Here is a 15,331-nt window from a genome sequence, read left to right as displayed (position 1 = left end):
TATCATAGCTGTTCCATCTACAACAGTGAGGACGGTGTCTTCTCTACTGGGGTCGATGGCCTCTTGCATCTTCCTCACGCCACACGCGCGCCTACACATGAGGCCGCTGCAGGAATGTCTGGAGGATCAGTGGGACCAGAAGCGGGGGAGCTGGGACGACTGGATCCGGCTGTCTCTTCACGCTCAACAGTCCCTGAGATGGTGGTGCTCAGCAGAGAATCTCCTAAAGGGGGTTCCATTCCACAAGGACATTCCCATTCAGTCTATCATCATGGATGCTTCTCTCCTTGGCTGGGGAGCGCATTCAGACCATCTACAGATCCAGGGAACGTGATCCCAGACGGAATCCACGTATCACATCAATTTCCTGGAACTCAGAGCTGTTTACTTGGCACTGAAGGCCTTTCATCCGTCCTTCCAGACCAACTCCTTCCTTGTGCAGACGGACAATACGACCACAATGTATTACCTCAACAATCAGGGGGGCTCGAGATCGCACACACTGTCACAGGAAGCGCAGGCGATCTGGCACTGGCTGCTAGCCAGAGGACTGACTATAACGGCTACCCATCTGCCAGGTGTGCAGAATGCTCAGGCGGACGCCCTCAGCAGGCTGGTGCAAGAAAACCACGAGTGGGTTCTAAACGACGAAGTGCTAGGTGACATCTTCGACAGGTGAGGCACTCCGGACGTAGATCTGTTCGCCACCGCCGAAAACAGAAAATGCCAAGACTTCGCCTCCAGGTATTACCAACCGGGGACTCTGGGGAACGCGCTATGGATCAGCTGGTCGAACAGCTTTCTGTACGCTTTTCCACCCATTCCCCTGATTCCGGCGGTGCTCATCAAGCTGTCTCAATCCAGAGCACGGATGATCCTCATTGCTCCGGAGTGGCCCCGACTGTGGTGGTTCACGGACCTGCTTCACCGGTCTCTCTTACCCCACATGCGGCTGCCGTGTCGGCTACCTTCTCACGAAGTTCGGGGGCAGATGGTGCACCCCAACCTCTCATCGTTCAGTTTGGCGGCATGGCTCCTGAGATAGTGCAATATGGACACTTGAATGTTCCTGAAGATTGCATGGCTATACTTAAGGAAGCTAAGAGACCCTCCACTAGGACTTCCTATGCCTACAAGTGGAAGAGGTTCTGGATCTGGTGCACTTCCAAGCATTATGATCCGACAACCTGCAAGGAAGATGTCATCCTTCCATACCTTTTGCATTTGGCTCAGTTGCGCCTTAATTTTCATTCTATTAACGTTCACCTCGCAGCATTAACTGCGTATAGGAAATGCCTTTCACAGACATCCTTCTTCCAGATCCCTGTGATTAAAGATTTTTTGGAAAGATTGAAGAAAGTGTTTCCTCCTGCTCGGCATCCTACGCCATCATGGGAGCCTGAATGTGGTGCTGTCCAGAATGATGGAACCTTTTGAACCCATCCATAAGGCTTCTCTGCAGCACTTGTCATGGAGTGAGTGAAATTCAGGCGTTGTGTTGCCAGGAACCTTATACTGTATTTCATGCTGCTAAGGTTGTGATACGTACTCACCCTAAGTTCCTTCCTAAGGCGATTTCTGATTTCCATGTCAATCAGACCATATCTTACCTACTTTTTTCCAGACTCCTTCCACTCCAACGGAAAGGTCTCCCCATTCCCTGGATATCAGAAGGGTGTTGAAATTCTACTTGGATAAGACCAAGGACATTCGTAGGTCAGACCAATTGTTTGTCAATTATGGGTCGGTCAGGACTGGTCTTGCCACCTCAAAACAGTCCATTTCTAGGTGGATTGTGTCCTGTATCCAGTTATGTTACCAGAAGGCTAACAAGACCTTAGGGGCTAAGCCTAAGGCTCAATCTACCAGAGGCAAAGCAGCGACAACAGCTTTGCTTCGTAATGTTCCCATTGCAGAGATCTGCAGGGCTGCCACTTGGAAGTCGGTTCATACCTTTGCTAAGCATTACTGTCTGGACTCTGATGCCAGAGCAGATGCTCAGGTTGGGCAGGCTTCATTGAGAAATCGGTTTGCACAATAGAGGTGTTGTCTATTTTTTCGCCACCGCCGGGTTGTTTTTTTTGGGATGGGCTTGCCATTCTATTCACTAGATTATGACTATACAGAGAGATCCCCTACTACAGAAACAGTAGTTTCTTACCTGTATCTCTGTTATAGTCATAAGCACCTGTAGGAAGGTAGATCCCTGACTATGGTTGCCCCCAACTTTTTGCCTGGTGTTTTGCTGGTTTTCTGACTTAGTTGACCTGGGGCCCTGCTATTCAGGACCCCCGGCCTACTGCTCTCTCTGTAAAATGGATTCCATGTACCTTAGGTAAATATCTAAATTGGATACTGAGTCACCTTACCAGTCCCTGTACAGTGTACCTTAGGTACCCAGGGCATAGGTGTACCCAGGGCCTACCAGGGGCTGCAGCATGTATTATGCCACCCCTGGCTGGCCATCCAAATCTGACACAACTGGCTGCTTGACAGCTGGGGCAAGGTGGTGTAATCACCCTTTGCTTTAGATATAGTATACCTATATCTAACCCTAAAAATGGACACACAGATCTCCTATCAGTCACTCCTATGGCAGGCCTTAACAATCCTGAAGGCAGAGTGCTTGGAATCGTGTGAGATGGTGCTCTGGCATGAGCTGAGCCTGTCTGCGGCTTTCGGGATCCATCCCTTAGCCGTTTCCATGATATCGCATACCATATACTCTTAAGTGCATTATAATCCTCGCGGTTATATGCCAACTCTGGTATAGCTTTATCAAAACTAGTCGAGTAAGGTGTCATACGAATTGGAATACTAACCCCTCGCCAATTCTGGCGACGGGGTTAGCATTCCACCCTTCTAGAGGGACATGACATGTATGTAACCTGTAACCCCGGTTAAAGTCAGACATAGCCTCAGCTCCACAAAATGGATGCTGCCACAGAGACACAAGTCTGCCCTCCTGCTGCTGGGAGTCCTCCCAGAGCAGGAGGCAAGGACAAAGGGTTTCCTGCCAGGGGCGGTGCCAGCACCGTCCCAGACAGGGTTTTGTGTATTCCAGGTAGGCAGGGCTACAGAGGAAGGTGACTGCAAGTGGCACCCCGGTGCTCACTGTGCATAGGCCGGCTGAAACCAGTTCCAGGGGCACTCCAGCCCCTGGCCTGGGAAAAGCCCGCCAAGGAAGTGGGTGTAACCACCCCCCTCCTGGTCCCACCCATAGGGCAGGACTTAGTCGCGTGCCAGCCCCCTTTTCCCAGATAAAGGTAGGGACTGGCCCCCTTCCAAATCAGATCATCTTTGGAATCAAGATACCACTTTCCACGAAAGGACTTCACGATTTCTTCCTCAAGATTCTCCCTTGTGGCTAAGGAGTAGTCACCCTGCATCCGCAGGCACCATCTAAGAACACTGCGGTCTGCTGCACGTCCTTCCTCCGGAATCCGACTGCCCAGCTCGACGAGACCCGGCTTCCCTGGCACCTCTGACCTCTACCCACCTCTACAGCACAGCTGAGAACCGTGGGTGCGACGAGACCTCGAGGGACCGGCCATCGCCAAGACTGCACGACTTCTGCACAGCAAGCCCACCGAGTAATTTCCTGGTGAGTGCTTTGGGGTCCGAGAAGCCCCCACCCTGAGCAGCTCCAGCACCGAAGAGCAGCCCCCCAGCATCTCCACGATCGGCGTGGGGCCCTTCTGCTTTTTGCTGCTCACCGCGTTGTTTGGCTACTAGCCCGCTGGCTGGTGGCCTCCCGAACGACGCCCGACGACAATACTGCTGCTAGTCTGGTTGCTCCAGACTGGCCCTTGCTTCCCTCCATCGGAGAAGTATCCTGGACTCTCCTGGTCCGGCTAAGACGCCATTTTAGGTCCACCGCGTGGGCCTTGCATTTGCCAAGACTTGTTGCCCAATCCGGGGTCCAGCGACGTCGACAGCAAGAACCTTCGCGGGACAGCTCGCACCTCCATCCTGGTCGCCGACAACGCCTCCTGGTCCGAGAGACTGCAGAGCCCAGCAGCGCCCACTCACCTGACTGCGGTGACTTCGCCCGGTGCCATCCTGGTGCCCACTTAATCACTGGCTAGTGATTCAAGAACTTGGTCCCCTCTGCTTTCAGGTTTTCTTCTTCCTTGATCCAGGCTTGGATCCATCGAACTTTTCTTCACTGGTCGCCTGCCAGCAACTTCCTTCTTCCAGGCTCCTGGTCCGGCACGAGGATTCCCGACGTCTTTTCAGACCTATGCAGCTGCAGCCCCTGGGCTAGGTAACTTCGGCATTTCGGTGCCCCAGCATAGCCTCACTATCCAAGGGTCAGGATCCACTGTCGTTTTCTCCCTACCAGGTCGGGTTCGCCCGTGAACACTAACTTTGTGAAATCTAGCCTCCATAGACCTTGTCCCGCATCCCGCGTGAGAGTGCACACTCTGCACCCGAGTCCCCTAGGCCTCCTAGAAGTAATCTAACGATTCTATAGTCAAGTCCTAGCGATTCCAAAGCCTATTAGTACTGTACTTACCTGCTAGTAATTTCGCATTCCACTTTTTAAGTATATGGTTTTTCGTGCCCCTCGGGCATTTGTGTATAACGTGCTAACTTAAGTATTTTCATAAGAGTTTTGTTGTGTGCTTAGCACCCTGTCCTCATAAAGAGTACAGGGTTGTTGTGATTCTAATAAATACATTGTTTATTTTCATAACACTTGTGTGGTGTCCTTTCACTGGGTGTTCAAGGGGTAATGTGATGGTAAAACAGCTGGCTTAACACGCCCTCTAGAGTCTTAGCCTTAGACTGCTCGTATCCATGCTACTAGGATAGCTGGTCTATAAGGTTGACTTACAACCAATCATCAATAAGGGTTGTTTGGACTGATATATAGTGATCACTAGAATAGTGAACACTGCACATCAGGCCAACTTCTCACAGCACCCGTCCGGAGAAAATGGTACGGTAATGTATGCTACAGGCCTTGCTTTATACACCTTCAAAAGAACTAAAAGTAAAAGGACTTTGGCTGTGCATCCTGGGATACCGAGGGTCTCTGGAGAGTTCCTTAAAGGCACGGTATCCCTTTTCCAGACACATATGGCAGCCTATGGGGGCTTGTCTGTCCAACCCTTCCTCTCTATCATTTCAAGGATTTTGGTGAAGGGGAGTTTTCCCTGTGAGGAAAACTTGGTAAAAAGTGTAAAACCGGACGTTGTGGGCTATCCTTTCACTATTAAGATGAAGCGGTGGCCTTTGTAGCCTTGAATATGTTAGGCTGCATTATTTGTCTTTATTTTCTCTTAAGTGTCTATGCAGGACTGCAAAGAAGACAGCTTAAGAGATTGCTCCGGGGTCCACACACATGGGCGGGACTATTCACTAGAGTATGACTATAACAGAGATACCAAGTAATGGAAGTATCCTCTGGTTAGGGGATAACCCTCTAGGCACAGCTCTTAATCCGCTGTGTAGTGTTCAAATCTTAAGTAAAATAATCGAAAGAGAATCTTGTGTTAGATTGCTTGCTTGTATTTATTTAGAAGAAAATTGTATTCATTGACTTCTCCTAATTTCCATTAGTTGTATGGTAAGTTGAACTTTACATTTTACAACTTTCATTTTCAAAAAGGCGTTCCCAATGCATTTCGTGCACTCGGTGCACTTCATCAGGGGAAATCTAAACAAAAGAATAAATGAACTCATGTTGAGGATAACGTCCTACTTATTTGTAGGTATACATTGTTAAACTGTAACTATATCATCTGACAAAAAAATATCGGTCAAATGAGGTGAGATTAGTTCGCTGCTATGTTTCAGTGATGGTGAAGGAAAAACTCAGTGATAATGAGTGACAAGGTGATCATAAAATTCTAGATAATGATTCAGGGTTGTTAGTGGATAGTCCGAAATGTGTCTACAAGTTATAAGGGTGAAGCAAGCATTGTTAATCAATATACGTGCTATAAAACGAAAGTGCAAATGGTCCAAGGATAAACATCTTCTAGCGTGATGGGTTCGGAGATTATCCGAATGTGAAAGCAGAAAGCATCTTACCTGCCGTCGTGCCGGTGAGTTATTAGGTATAGAAGTATCTTCCGCGGTTAAGCCGGAATCGGAAACGAGACGGTTTTCATTCCGCTTAGTGTGTTTGGAGATCGAAATAGGACTAGTGATACCCCAAGGGTTAGTATGGGGGCCATCTTGGAAAGGTGAAATGGACTGAAATAGTTAAGTATTAAGATTCGATAAAGAAAAAAGCTCTAAGCACAATAATGTGGATGTACCAAGTTGAATATGTACAATATTATAGATAATAAAAATAATAATAGATCTGCATATACTGAGTGCTGTCTGTACAATGAACATTAAGTGAAAAAAATATCGGTCAAATGAGGTGAGATTAGTTCGCTGCTATGTTTCAGTGATGGTGAAGGAAAAACTCAGTGATAATGAGTGACAAGGTGATCATAAAATTCTAGATAATGATTCAGGGTTGTTAGTGGATAGTCCGAAATGTGTCTACAAGTTATAAGGGTGAAGCAAGCATTGTTAATCAATATACGTGCTATAAAACGAAAGTGCAAATGGTCCAAGGATAAACATCTTCTAGCGTGATGGGTTCGGAGATTATCCGAATGTGAAAGCAGAAAGCATCTTACCTGCCGTCGTGCCATTAGGTATAGAAGTATCTTCCGCGGTTAAGCCGGAATCGGAAACGAGACGGTTTTCATTCCGCTTAGTGTGTTTGGAGATCGAAATAGGACTAGTGATACCCCAAGGGTTAGTATAGGGGCCATCTTGGAAAGGTGAAATGGACTGAAATAGTTAAGTATTAAGAGTCGATAAAGAAAAAAGCTCTAAGCACAATAATGTGGATGTACCAAGTTGAATATGTACAATATTATAGATAATAAAAATAATAGATCTGCATATACTGAGTGCTGTCTGTACAATGAACATTAAGTGAAAAACGATATAATACTGAAAAGCAGCGTTATGAGGTTATTTAAAGATAGCTCGCGAATTCCAATGTGTCATTGAGTCCGTTCGGTTTTAATGAATTGAGAAAATATATCCAATGATTTTCTCTTTGTAAAAGGGTCCTATTTATGTCTCTTCCTGGTATTTTCGTTATGGTTTCAAGAACAGCAAATTTCAATTGACTAATGTTGTGGTGTCTTTCATTAAAATGTGTGGCAACTGTAGACCGCAAATTATTCAGTCTGATATTGCTCCTGTGTTCTGATATGCGAATATTGATTTTTCGAATGGTTTTGCCACATATATCAGTCCACATGGACATTTCAAATAATATATCACATTTTGTGAATCACAAGTGGCTGAGGTTTTTAGTTTAATAGTTGTTCCTTTCATTGGATGTTGCATGGTATTACCTTTGATTATGTTGTTACAACAACTACAGTTGTAGAACGGAATAGTGCCTTTATGATTCTCTGTTCCTGTGTCTCGAGTATTCTTCAATATGTCCTGTATATTTTTGCTGCGTGTGTAACCAAATGTAGGTTGCTGGGCTACAATGGTTTGGAAATCTGGTTCATTCGTGAGGAGTGACCAATAATTTTTTATCATTTTCTTGTATTGGTGACTATGAGTGGAGAATTTAGATACGATCACAGTCTTTAGTGATTTGATCTTTTCTGATGGTTTCAGGAGATCGGTTCTGGTTTTTGATGTGCATTTTTGTAGAGCTTTATCCAAAATGGGTTTAGGGTATCCTCTGTTTTCAAACCTCGACGTCATATTTTGTATTTGAATCTGTAATTCTTGCTCCTCAGATACTATTCTCTTTACTCTGTAAAACTGGGATGTAGGAAGGTTGTTTTTGATTGGTGTTTGGTGGAAACTCCTGTAATGAAGTAAATTATTCCGATCTGTCGGTTTTTTGTACAAGGTAGTTTCCACCTTGTCACCTTTGCGCATTAGTAGAACGTCCAGATATGCAATGGACTTGTTGAAAGTGGTGTAAGTAAGTTGAATCCGGTCATTGATTGAATTAAGTTGGTTGAGTGCTGTTTGTAAATCTTGAAAGGTGCCTTGCCATAGAACAAAGATGTCATCAATGAATCTCAAGAATAATAATGCATTTTTCTGCCAGGATTCTTGATTGAGGATGTACTTGTTCTCGATAATGTTCATGAAGCTATTAGCGTATACTGGGCGGCACAATTGCCCTTGGATGTTCCCGTGAGTTGTAAATAATGCTCGTTCTCCCATGTAAAATAGCTCTGGTAAAGAGTAAATGTTAGTAATTCCATAAGGAATATTTGGAATTTCTGTCGAAGGTCCGAAGATAAGAGGATCTCCTCTATTGCTTCTAAACCTAGGTCTTGCGGTATCGAAGTGTAGAGGGACTTAACGTCAATGGTACACATCCAAATCTCTTGTTCTTCTTGTAGATGAATGGTCGATATTTTATTTATGAAGTCTGTCGTATCTTTAATGTACGTATTCATCTTAGTTACAAATCTTTGTAAATGTGTATCCAGAAATTTTCCGATTGGCTCGTGTATGCTCCCTTTAGTCGAAACAATGGGTCGAAAGGGTGGATTGGTAGGATGTTTATGCATGTTAGGAAGCATATAGATGATTGGTGTTTTGGGGTTGTCTTGTGTAAGATATTTTTTGTTTTTTCCTGTTATAGTTCCTTCCTCATGGGCATACTGTAAGATTAGTTGTAACTGTTCCTGAAATTTTAGTGTTGTGTCGTGGCACAATGCCATATAGGTGTCTTCATCATGCACATGTAGTTGTACTTGGGAATTGTAGAACGTAGAATTCATCACTACTAGAGCTCCTCCCTTGTCTGCACGTTGACATATGATGTTGGGATTTTTGCCAAGGTTTCGTAAAGTGTTCAACTCTTTCTTTGACATATTTTTTCAAAGTTGTCTAAAGTCATGTGGCTCACTAGTGGTTGGAAGGTGCTTTTGATTTTTCAATCCTTGAGTTGGTCATCAGTTTCTCTTTGAGGTAATGATATAACATTCTCGAAATAATGTCTTAAACGAAGGTTTCGCATCAATTTAAACAGGCTAACATCCAGTTCTAATTTGTCAGTATGATAAGTTTGTACGAAAGATGAACCTTTTTGTAGGCTATTTAGTTCAATTTTGCTGAGATGATGATCTGAGATGTTAATGACTAGTTGATTTATTTCATCGGTTTGTTGCGTCTGTTCAATTGAATGGTCTGCTTTGCTGGTGGAGTCGTGTCTTCTTTGTCTTTTTCCCCTCCTGGGTCTGTTTGCGCTGTAGGGCCTGATTCTAAAAGAGGCACCATTGTGCTGGTTGTGGGTGCTCTAGATGTTGAAGCTTGATCAGTGGGTTTCTGTTGTGAACTTCTTTGTTCATCTTCCGATGAAGACGTTTCTGTGTTGGATTGTGGAGGTTTATTTTGACGTCTTTTCGCATAAATTTCGGCCCATGAGTAGACTTCGCCCATTTTATAGTCAATAGTGTCTCTCCTATATTTCCTTATTTTCCGTTCGTTGATTTCTTCTGTATATTTGTTAAGTTGTATCTGTGTGTCATCCAGTATTTTTTGCCAATCTTCCTTAGTTGCCATTTCTTGTAGTTCTGTTTTTATTAAAGTTATGTATTTTTGTAGGTCTTCTAACACTCTAGAAAGTTCTTCTATTATGAGGATGATCAAATCTAAAGAACATTTGTTTAATATTGCGTACCAACGCTCTACGAATTTCGGGTTGTTCCTGCACAATAATGGTTTTAATGGTACTCGTAGGCCTCTTGGAATTCTCTGTGCTCTATGATATTTGATCAGAGTACTCGCATGCAGTCTCTGATTGATTTCACGTTTAGTCAGGTTTAATAGTTGTTTAAGCTTATTTTCTTTATTTCTTTTGTTGATTGATGGTGTGGTATCCTCATTAATGAGAGCATAAATCTTTGATGCATCATCCTCTATGAATGCGAAGGTTTCTGCTCGTGTGTCCGTTAGTCTAGTAATTTCTTCGTATGTGGACATTGTATTTTTTGGTTAAGTTTGTTTCGCCGTGCTGCTCGTTTGAGGTTAGATTGAGAATCAATAAAGTTATAAGTTTGGCGCACAGGCTTGGGGTGCAAATGGTTGAGTTTTTGTGGCGTGCTCCCGAGGTATCACTCTCTACCTTGTGTTGTGAAAATTGTATTAATTGACTTCTCTTAATTTCCATTAGTTGTACGGTAAGTTGAACTTTACATTTTCAAACTTTCACCTAGTGCACGAAATGCATTGGGAACGCCTTTTTGAAAATGAAAGTTTGAAAATGTAAAGTTCAACTTACCATACAACTAATGGAAATTAAGAGAAGTCAATTAATACAATTTTCTTCTAAATAAATACATTCAAGCAATCTAACACAAGATTCTCATTGGAATATTTTACTTAAGATTTGAACGCCACACAGCGGATTAAGAGCTGTGCCTGGAGGGTTATCCCCTAACCAGAGGATACTTCCATTACTTGAGTTCACAACACTCTAAGAGGTAGAGAGTGATACCTCCGGAGCACGCCACAAAAACTCAACCATTTGCACCCCAAGCCTGTGCACCAACCGTATAAATTTATTATAAAAGAGATACCCCTACTACAGAACTGGAGTTACAGGTAAGAAACTACTCCCTCTAGGAGGTCAACCCCGTATGTCTGCCTAGTTTTAAGATGCTAGACCTGCCAGGATCTCTCTGCACCAATTTCCTGAGTAACAGAGCACCTGCACCAGCGAAGTCTTGTTTGTGTTCCTTCCGAACGCCATCGCTGTGGACAAACAACCTGTATGACAAGGGACTTCATAACCGACAAGATCCACGATCTGGCCCTGATCACTCCTCTGCAGAACAAACCGACAACCATGATAGTCTCGACTTCCATTAAAGGCAGCCAAGACTCTCTGCACCTGGGCTTCACATGCCGGGCTGTGACCCCTGACTGCATCCTCTTGGCCTAGGGGTCCTCACAACCTGAACCCCTCCTTGTCCACAAGTCCCCTTTAGCAGCTTCTTGGTTTCAGGTACTGTTGTCCTTACCAGTGAGCGCTCAGGTCAACCATTCCAGCACCTCTGAATCCGGACACACCAGGGCAGGTAAACCTAAAGTGCTGGTGGTTCTTTGGACCTTGGCCCCTCCAGAACTTAAGTTCTAAAGGGCATCCCCGACTGCAAATGTATGTTTAGCATATATGTTTTTCCTCCCGTAGGATAATATCATTGTGTTCGAGAATCCTACCTCAAAAAGTTATTCAAGCATTTATACTGTTTTCTTGTCAATTCCATAACTTCAAAAGTACTTACCTAATTCCAAATATTTTGGTCTGTAAATTCATATAAAAATCGGTGTTATTTTAAAAAATGAGTCTCTGATTTCTTGAATGTGTGTCTCATTTGAGTACAAACAAGTTCTTAACACTCTCCCCTGATAAGCCTAAGCTGCTTGACCACGCAACCACAAATAGAGCATTTAGGATTATTAAAGTAACCCCCTGTAAACATATAACTTGTTCCTTACTGTGAAACCACATACATTCAGGCCTACACTGTTCAACATAGTCTGTGCTACTGCTGAAAGAAACAAAAATATAGAAATGGATGTGCAAGTATACATAGACTAACACACAATTTACTTTACACAAGGCCGTCAGGAATGATTGGAAGCAGAACACAAGGTTAAAGCAGTGATGAAAACAGATCAATGTATGCTTGGCCTGTCTTTCACTTCCCACTGTGGTCATCTGCTTTGTTAGACTTTGGGCAGTGTAAAAGCAGGCTTAAGGCTCTTGCATTCTTGTTATAACTACTTGCGGCGCACAGTGAACCCCAACATTGTTAAAGGAAAAGGGTACAGTATTGTTCAATGAGCAACGTATGCTCACTTCAGCACCCAATGTCATGGCTTCGAATTTCGTATCTCCATTTTATTAGGCTGTGGTGCAATGTAACTCATTTGAGAAACACATTGTCCTCGCAAGCTCAGCATCATTCAAAGCAGGAGTAGAAAAAAAACATAAGCAGTATACTTTTGTTGCAGCTCCCAAATGCCTGTACTACACTTATAAAAACCTGTAGTTTGGCATGTTTCGATGCAACAGAGAACCTAACATAACACTGCATGCTCTCTGTTTCCTCTTATACCTGTAATGAACAAGTTTCCTTTACAACTACTGCTTTGGCGAATAGTGGGAACTGCAGGAAAATGCAGCCTGACGAATATATAATGGATCAACTGTACATTATTTTTCTGAACACAGTGGTCATCTCATGTGTATAAGTGCATACTATACATGAAATTCAAATTGCAGTTGCATATTGTAACGTTCCTTCATGCTTTCATTGCATGTTTGTCAGGCTGTGGTGCAATGGAAAATAAACAAAACTAACAGCACTTGTGCGGTCGTCACTTACATGACATGGTACTCTGTATTCATGAACAACTGTGAATATTGAAAGACAGAATTATTCAAAATCAGAAGTAAAAGAAAACGGTGTACTATAGAAAATGCAAGCAGTGCACTTTAAATAATGCATTTTGTCAGATCGCGAGGCAACTAAGAACCAATCACAACATGCAACATTTTATTTCTTTAGCACCCGTTACATGGCACGTGACAGGGTCAGCAGACCTCCTGAACAACTACTGCATCGCTCAGGAGTAGGATTAACAGTCACTTGCTAACTTCATGTCATGCTACATCACTGCATTGGCTTTTAGTGGAATATGGGTTACAATTTAAATTAATTTGGCCTTACTAAACACTTGTTCGTGCTGTTTCCGGAGCCAACCCTAGACAGTTCGGCAGTTTCTCCAAGAACCTAGGATCTAGATCTATATCAGCAATCTAGTATTCATAGCTCAGGAAAATCGCTTAGATCTTGTGCATGGATTCTGGCCTTTTGGAACATATTTGGCTCCCTTCTGCAAGTACAAACCTACCACTAGCATTTTTTTGCACCACCTGAAAACCAGTTTGTTTTGATAAGCTCCCAACACCTGGTAACCAAGAATAGTTTGACCCCATCTCAATTTTTGACTCACTTTTGTCCGCCTAAATAATTTACAACACACCAATATCAACTTTCCTAGTGAAATGGTTGTAGGGATCAATGTTTTGTGATGTGACATGGTTTGTCATTGTATGAAGTAAATTCAATATATTAATAGAACTGATGCAAAACCACTAGTCTTGAACCGTTCTACTCTGTTTTCATTTTTTGTTGTAAATTTGTTTAAAAAAAATAATAGTTTATTTTTCCATCTGACATCCTAGAACAGCTTCAATGGCAGTGAAGGCAGACGCAGTAGAAATCGAAGATACTCTGGTTCTGATAGTGATTCCCTATCAGATCGTAAGCGGCCAAAAAAACGCGGAAGACCAAGGACAATCCCACGTGAAAATATTAAAGGATTTAGTGATGCTGAGATTCGGAGGTAATAATGCGATTGCAATTTTTCTTTTAATTTTTACAAATATGCAAGTTTGCTCCTTTTTAAAATTCATCATGGGTTCAAGCAAGTAGGCTGCAGATACATTAGCATTGTGGCACTTCAGCATAACCACGTCTTGCAGGCTGGAAAATGTTGGAATGTGCCAGTAAAGGCTGAGAAAAATGTTATGTTATAACAATTTATTGTGCGCACTACTACCCGAAGGTGTCTAGGCGCTCGCGGTCTCCAAAATAACTGAAAAAGAAGAACTAGTATCTGAAAAGCCAGGTTTTAAGTGACTTCCTGAACTCAAGCAGGGAGGGGGATTTCCTAATAGGAATTGGAAGAGCATTCCACTCCTTGATCGTATTATAACTGAAACTCCTTCCTCCCCAATTAGATCTTTTAATTCTGGGGATGAGCATCAGGAATGCATTGGCTGAGTGCAGCGCTCTGTTTGGAGAGTACCAGCCAAACAGATCTTTCAGGAAACAAGGTCCATCTCCATGTAAGGCCTTAAAGGCTATGCAGAGAGCCTTGAACTTAATCCGCTGTCCGACTGGTAGGCAGTGTAAATCCCTAATAGGTGCACTAATGGACTGATACTTAGGGACATCCAGGACCAGTCTGGCTGCCGCGTTCTGTACTGCCTGCAACCTTCTAAGTACGTTGGACTGTAGATTGATATATAATCCATTACAGTAATCCAATTTAGATAACACCAGGGCGGTCATAACAGTCTTTCTAGAGCTTGTAGGAATAAACAGCAGAATTTTCTGTACCATTTTAATAGTAAGAAAAGAGGAAGAGATCACCTTAGAAACTTGGGCCTTCATGGTAAGTTTCTCATCTATAATGACCCCCAGATTTTTTGCCTTATCCACTGGTGTAGGAAATAGTGCCCAGTGTATCTGCCCACCAGGCTGGAGACCAGTGAGGGGAGAGACTGCCAAACAGCACCACCTCAGTTTTTCCTGAGTTCAGCTTGAGGCAATGTCTCCCCATCTAGTCGCTCAAAGGAGACCATGCAATCATGGAGTTTGGTTGAATAGTTAATGTCCTTATCCACAGCTGAGATAACCAACTGAGTATCATCAGCATAAGACGTTGGACAAAGGTTAAAACTCCTAATCAGAGGGGCTAATTCCAAGACATAAATATTAAACAAAGTGGGGTTCAGAGAAGACCCCTGTGGCACCCCACATGGGAGGATAAAAGGTGCAGATTTAAAGTTGCCCAATTGCACCGTCTGTGTTCGATCCAAAAGGAAAGATGTTAGGAGGGAGAGTGCCCTTCCTCCTATCCCGATGGATTGTAGGCGATTGACTAGGCTCATATAGTCCACGGTATCAAACGCCGCTGACAAGTCAAGGAGAACAAGGGCGGTCGACCCTCCACCATCCAATGTTTTTCGGATCTCCTCCGTGGTTTTTATAAGAGCTGTCTCAGTACTATGACCAGCTCTGAATCCAAACTGACTCTGATCCAGGATTTTATTCCCTGCAATAAAGTTGGAAAGTTCAGTATTTAACTGTTTCTCAAAGATTTTGGCGGGAATAGGAAGTCTGGCAATAGGACAATAGTTGACAGGGCCCGTATTATCTAGGTTGTCTTTTTTTAGAAGAGGTAGGATGCAGGCCTGTTTCCAAATTGTAGGAAAGTGTCCTTGTAATAGCATTTGGTTAAACAGGTTGGTTAATACTGGGCTTATAATATGGCTGATGTTTTTGAGAATCCTAGGGGGACATGGATCGTCCGGTGAACCAGATTTAGTAGAAAGAAGCAAAGACGCTACTTGTTCAGAACAGACCGGAGAAAAATCTGTGAGAGTCGCTATGCCCGGTTGTACTTGTGCTATGTTGTTAAAAACAGATCTATGTTTGGAGAAAAGATCATACATTTGATC

The 15,331-nt window shown here is 43.4% G+C and overlaps 1 protein-coding gene across 1 annotated transcript in view; it reads left to right on the top strand.

Moving 5' to 3' along the window:
* The window catches only part of CHD1 (chromodomain helicase DNA binding protein 1), a 1,592,763-nt gene that overhangs the window by 847,421 nt on the left and 730,011 nt on the right, over nucleotides 1–15,331 (top strand). Inside the window, exon 24 of the mRNA XM_078675438.1 lies at nucleotides 13,268–13,428. Within this exon, the coding sequence (XP_078531564.1) occupies nucleotides 13,268–13,428 (161 nt within the window). The remainder of the gene's footprint in view (nucleotides 1–13,267; nucleotides 13,429–15,331) is intronic.

Source organism: Lissotriton helveticus, chromosome 2_1 (assembly GCF_964261635.1).
Source record: "Lissotriton helveticus chromosome 2_1, aLisHel1.1, whole genome shotgun sequence".
Taxonomy (NCBI): domain Eukaryota; kingdom Metazoa; phylum Chordata; class Amphibia; order Caudata; family Salamandridae; genus Lissotriton; species Lissotriton helveticus.
Note: the sequence above shows the minus strand (reverse complement) of the source record. Positions and strands in the feature narration are given on the sequence as shown.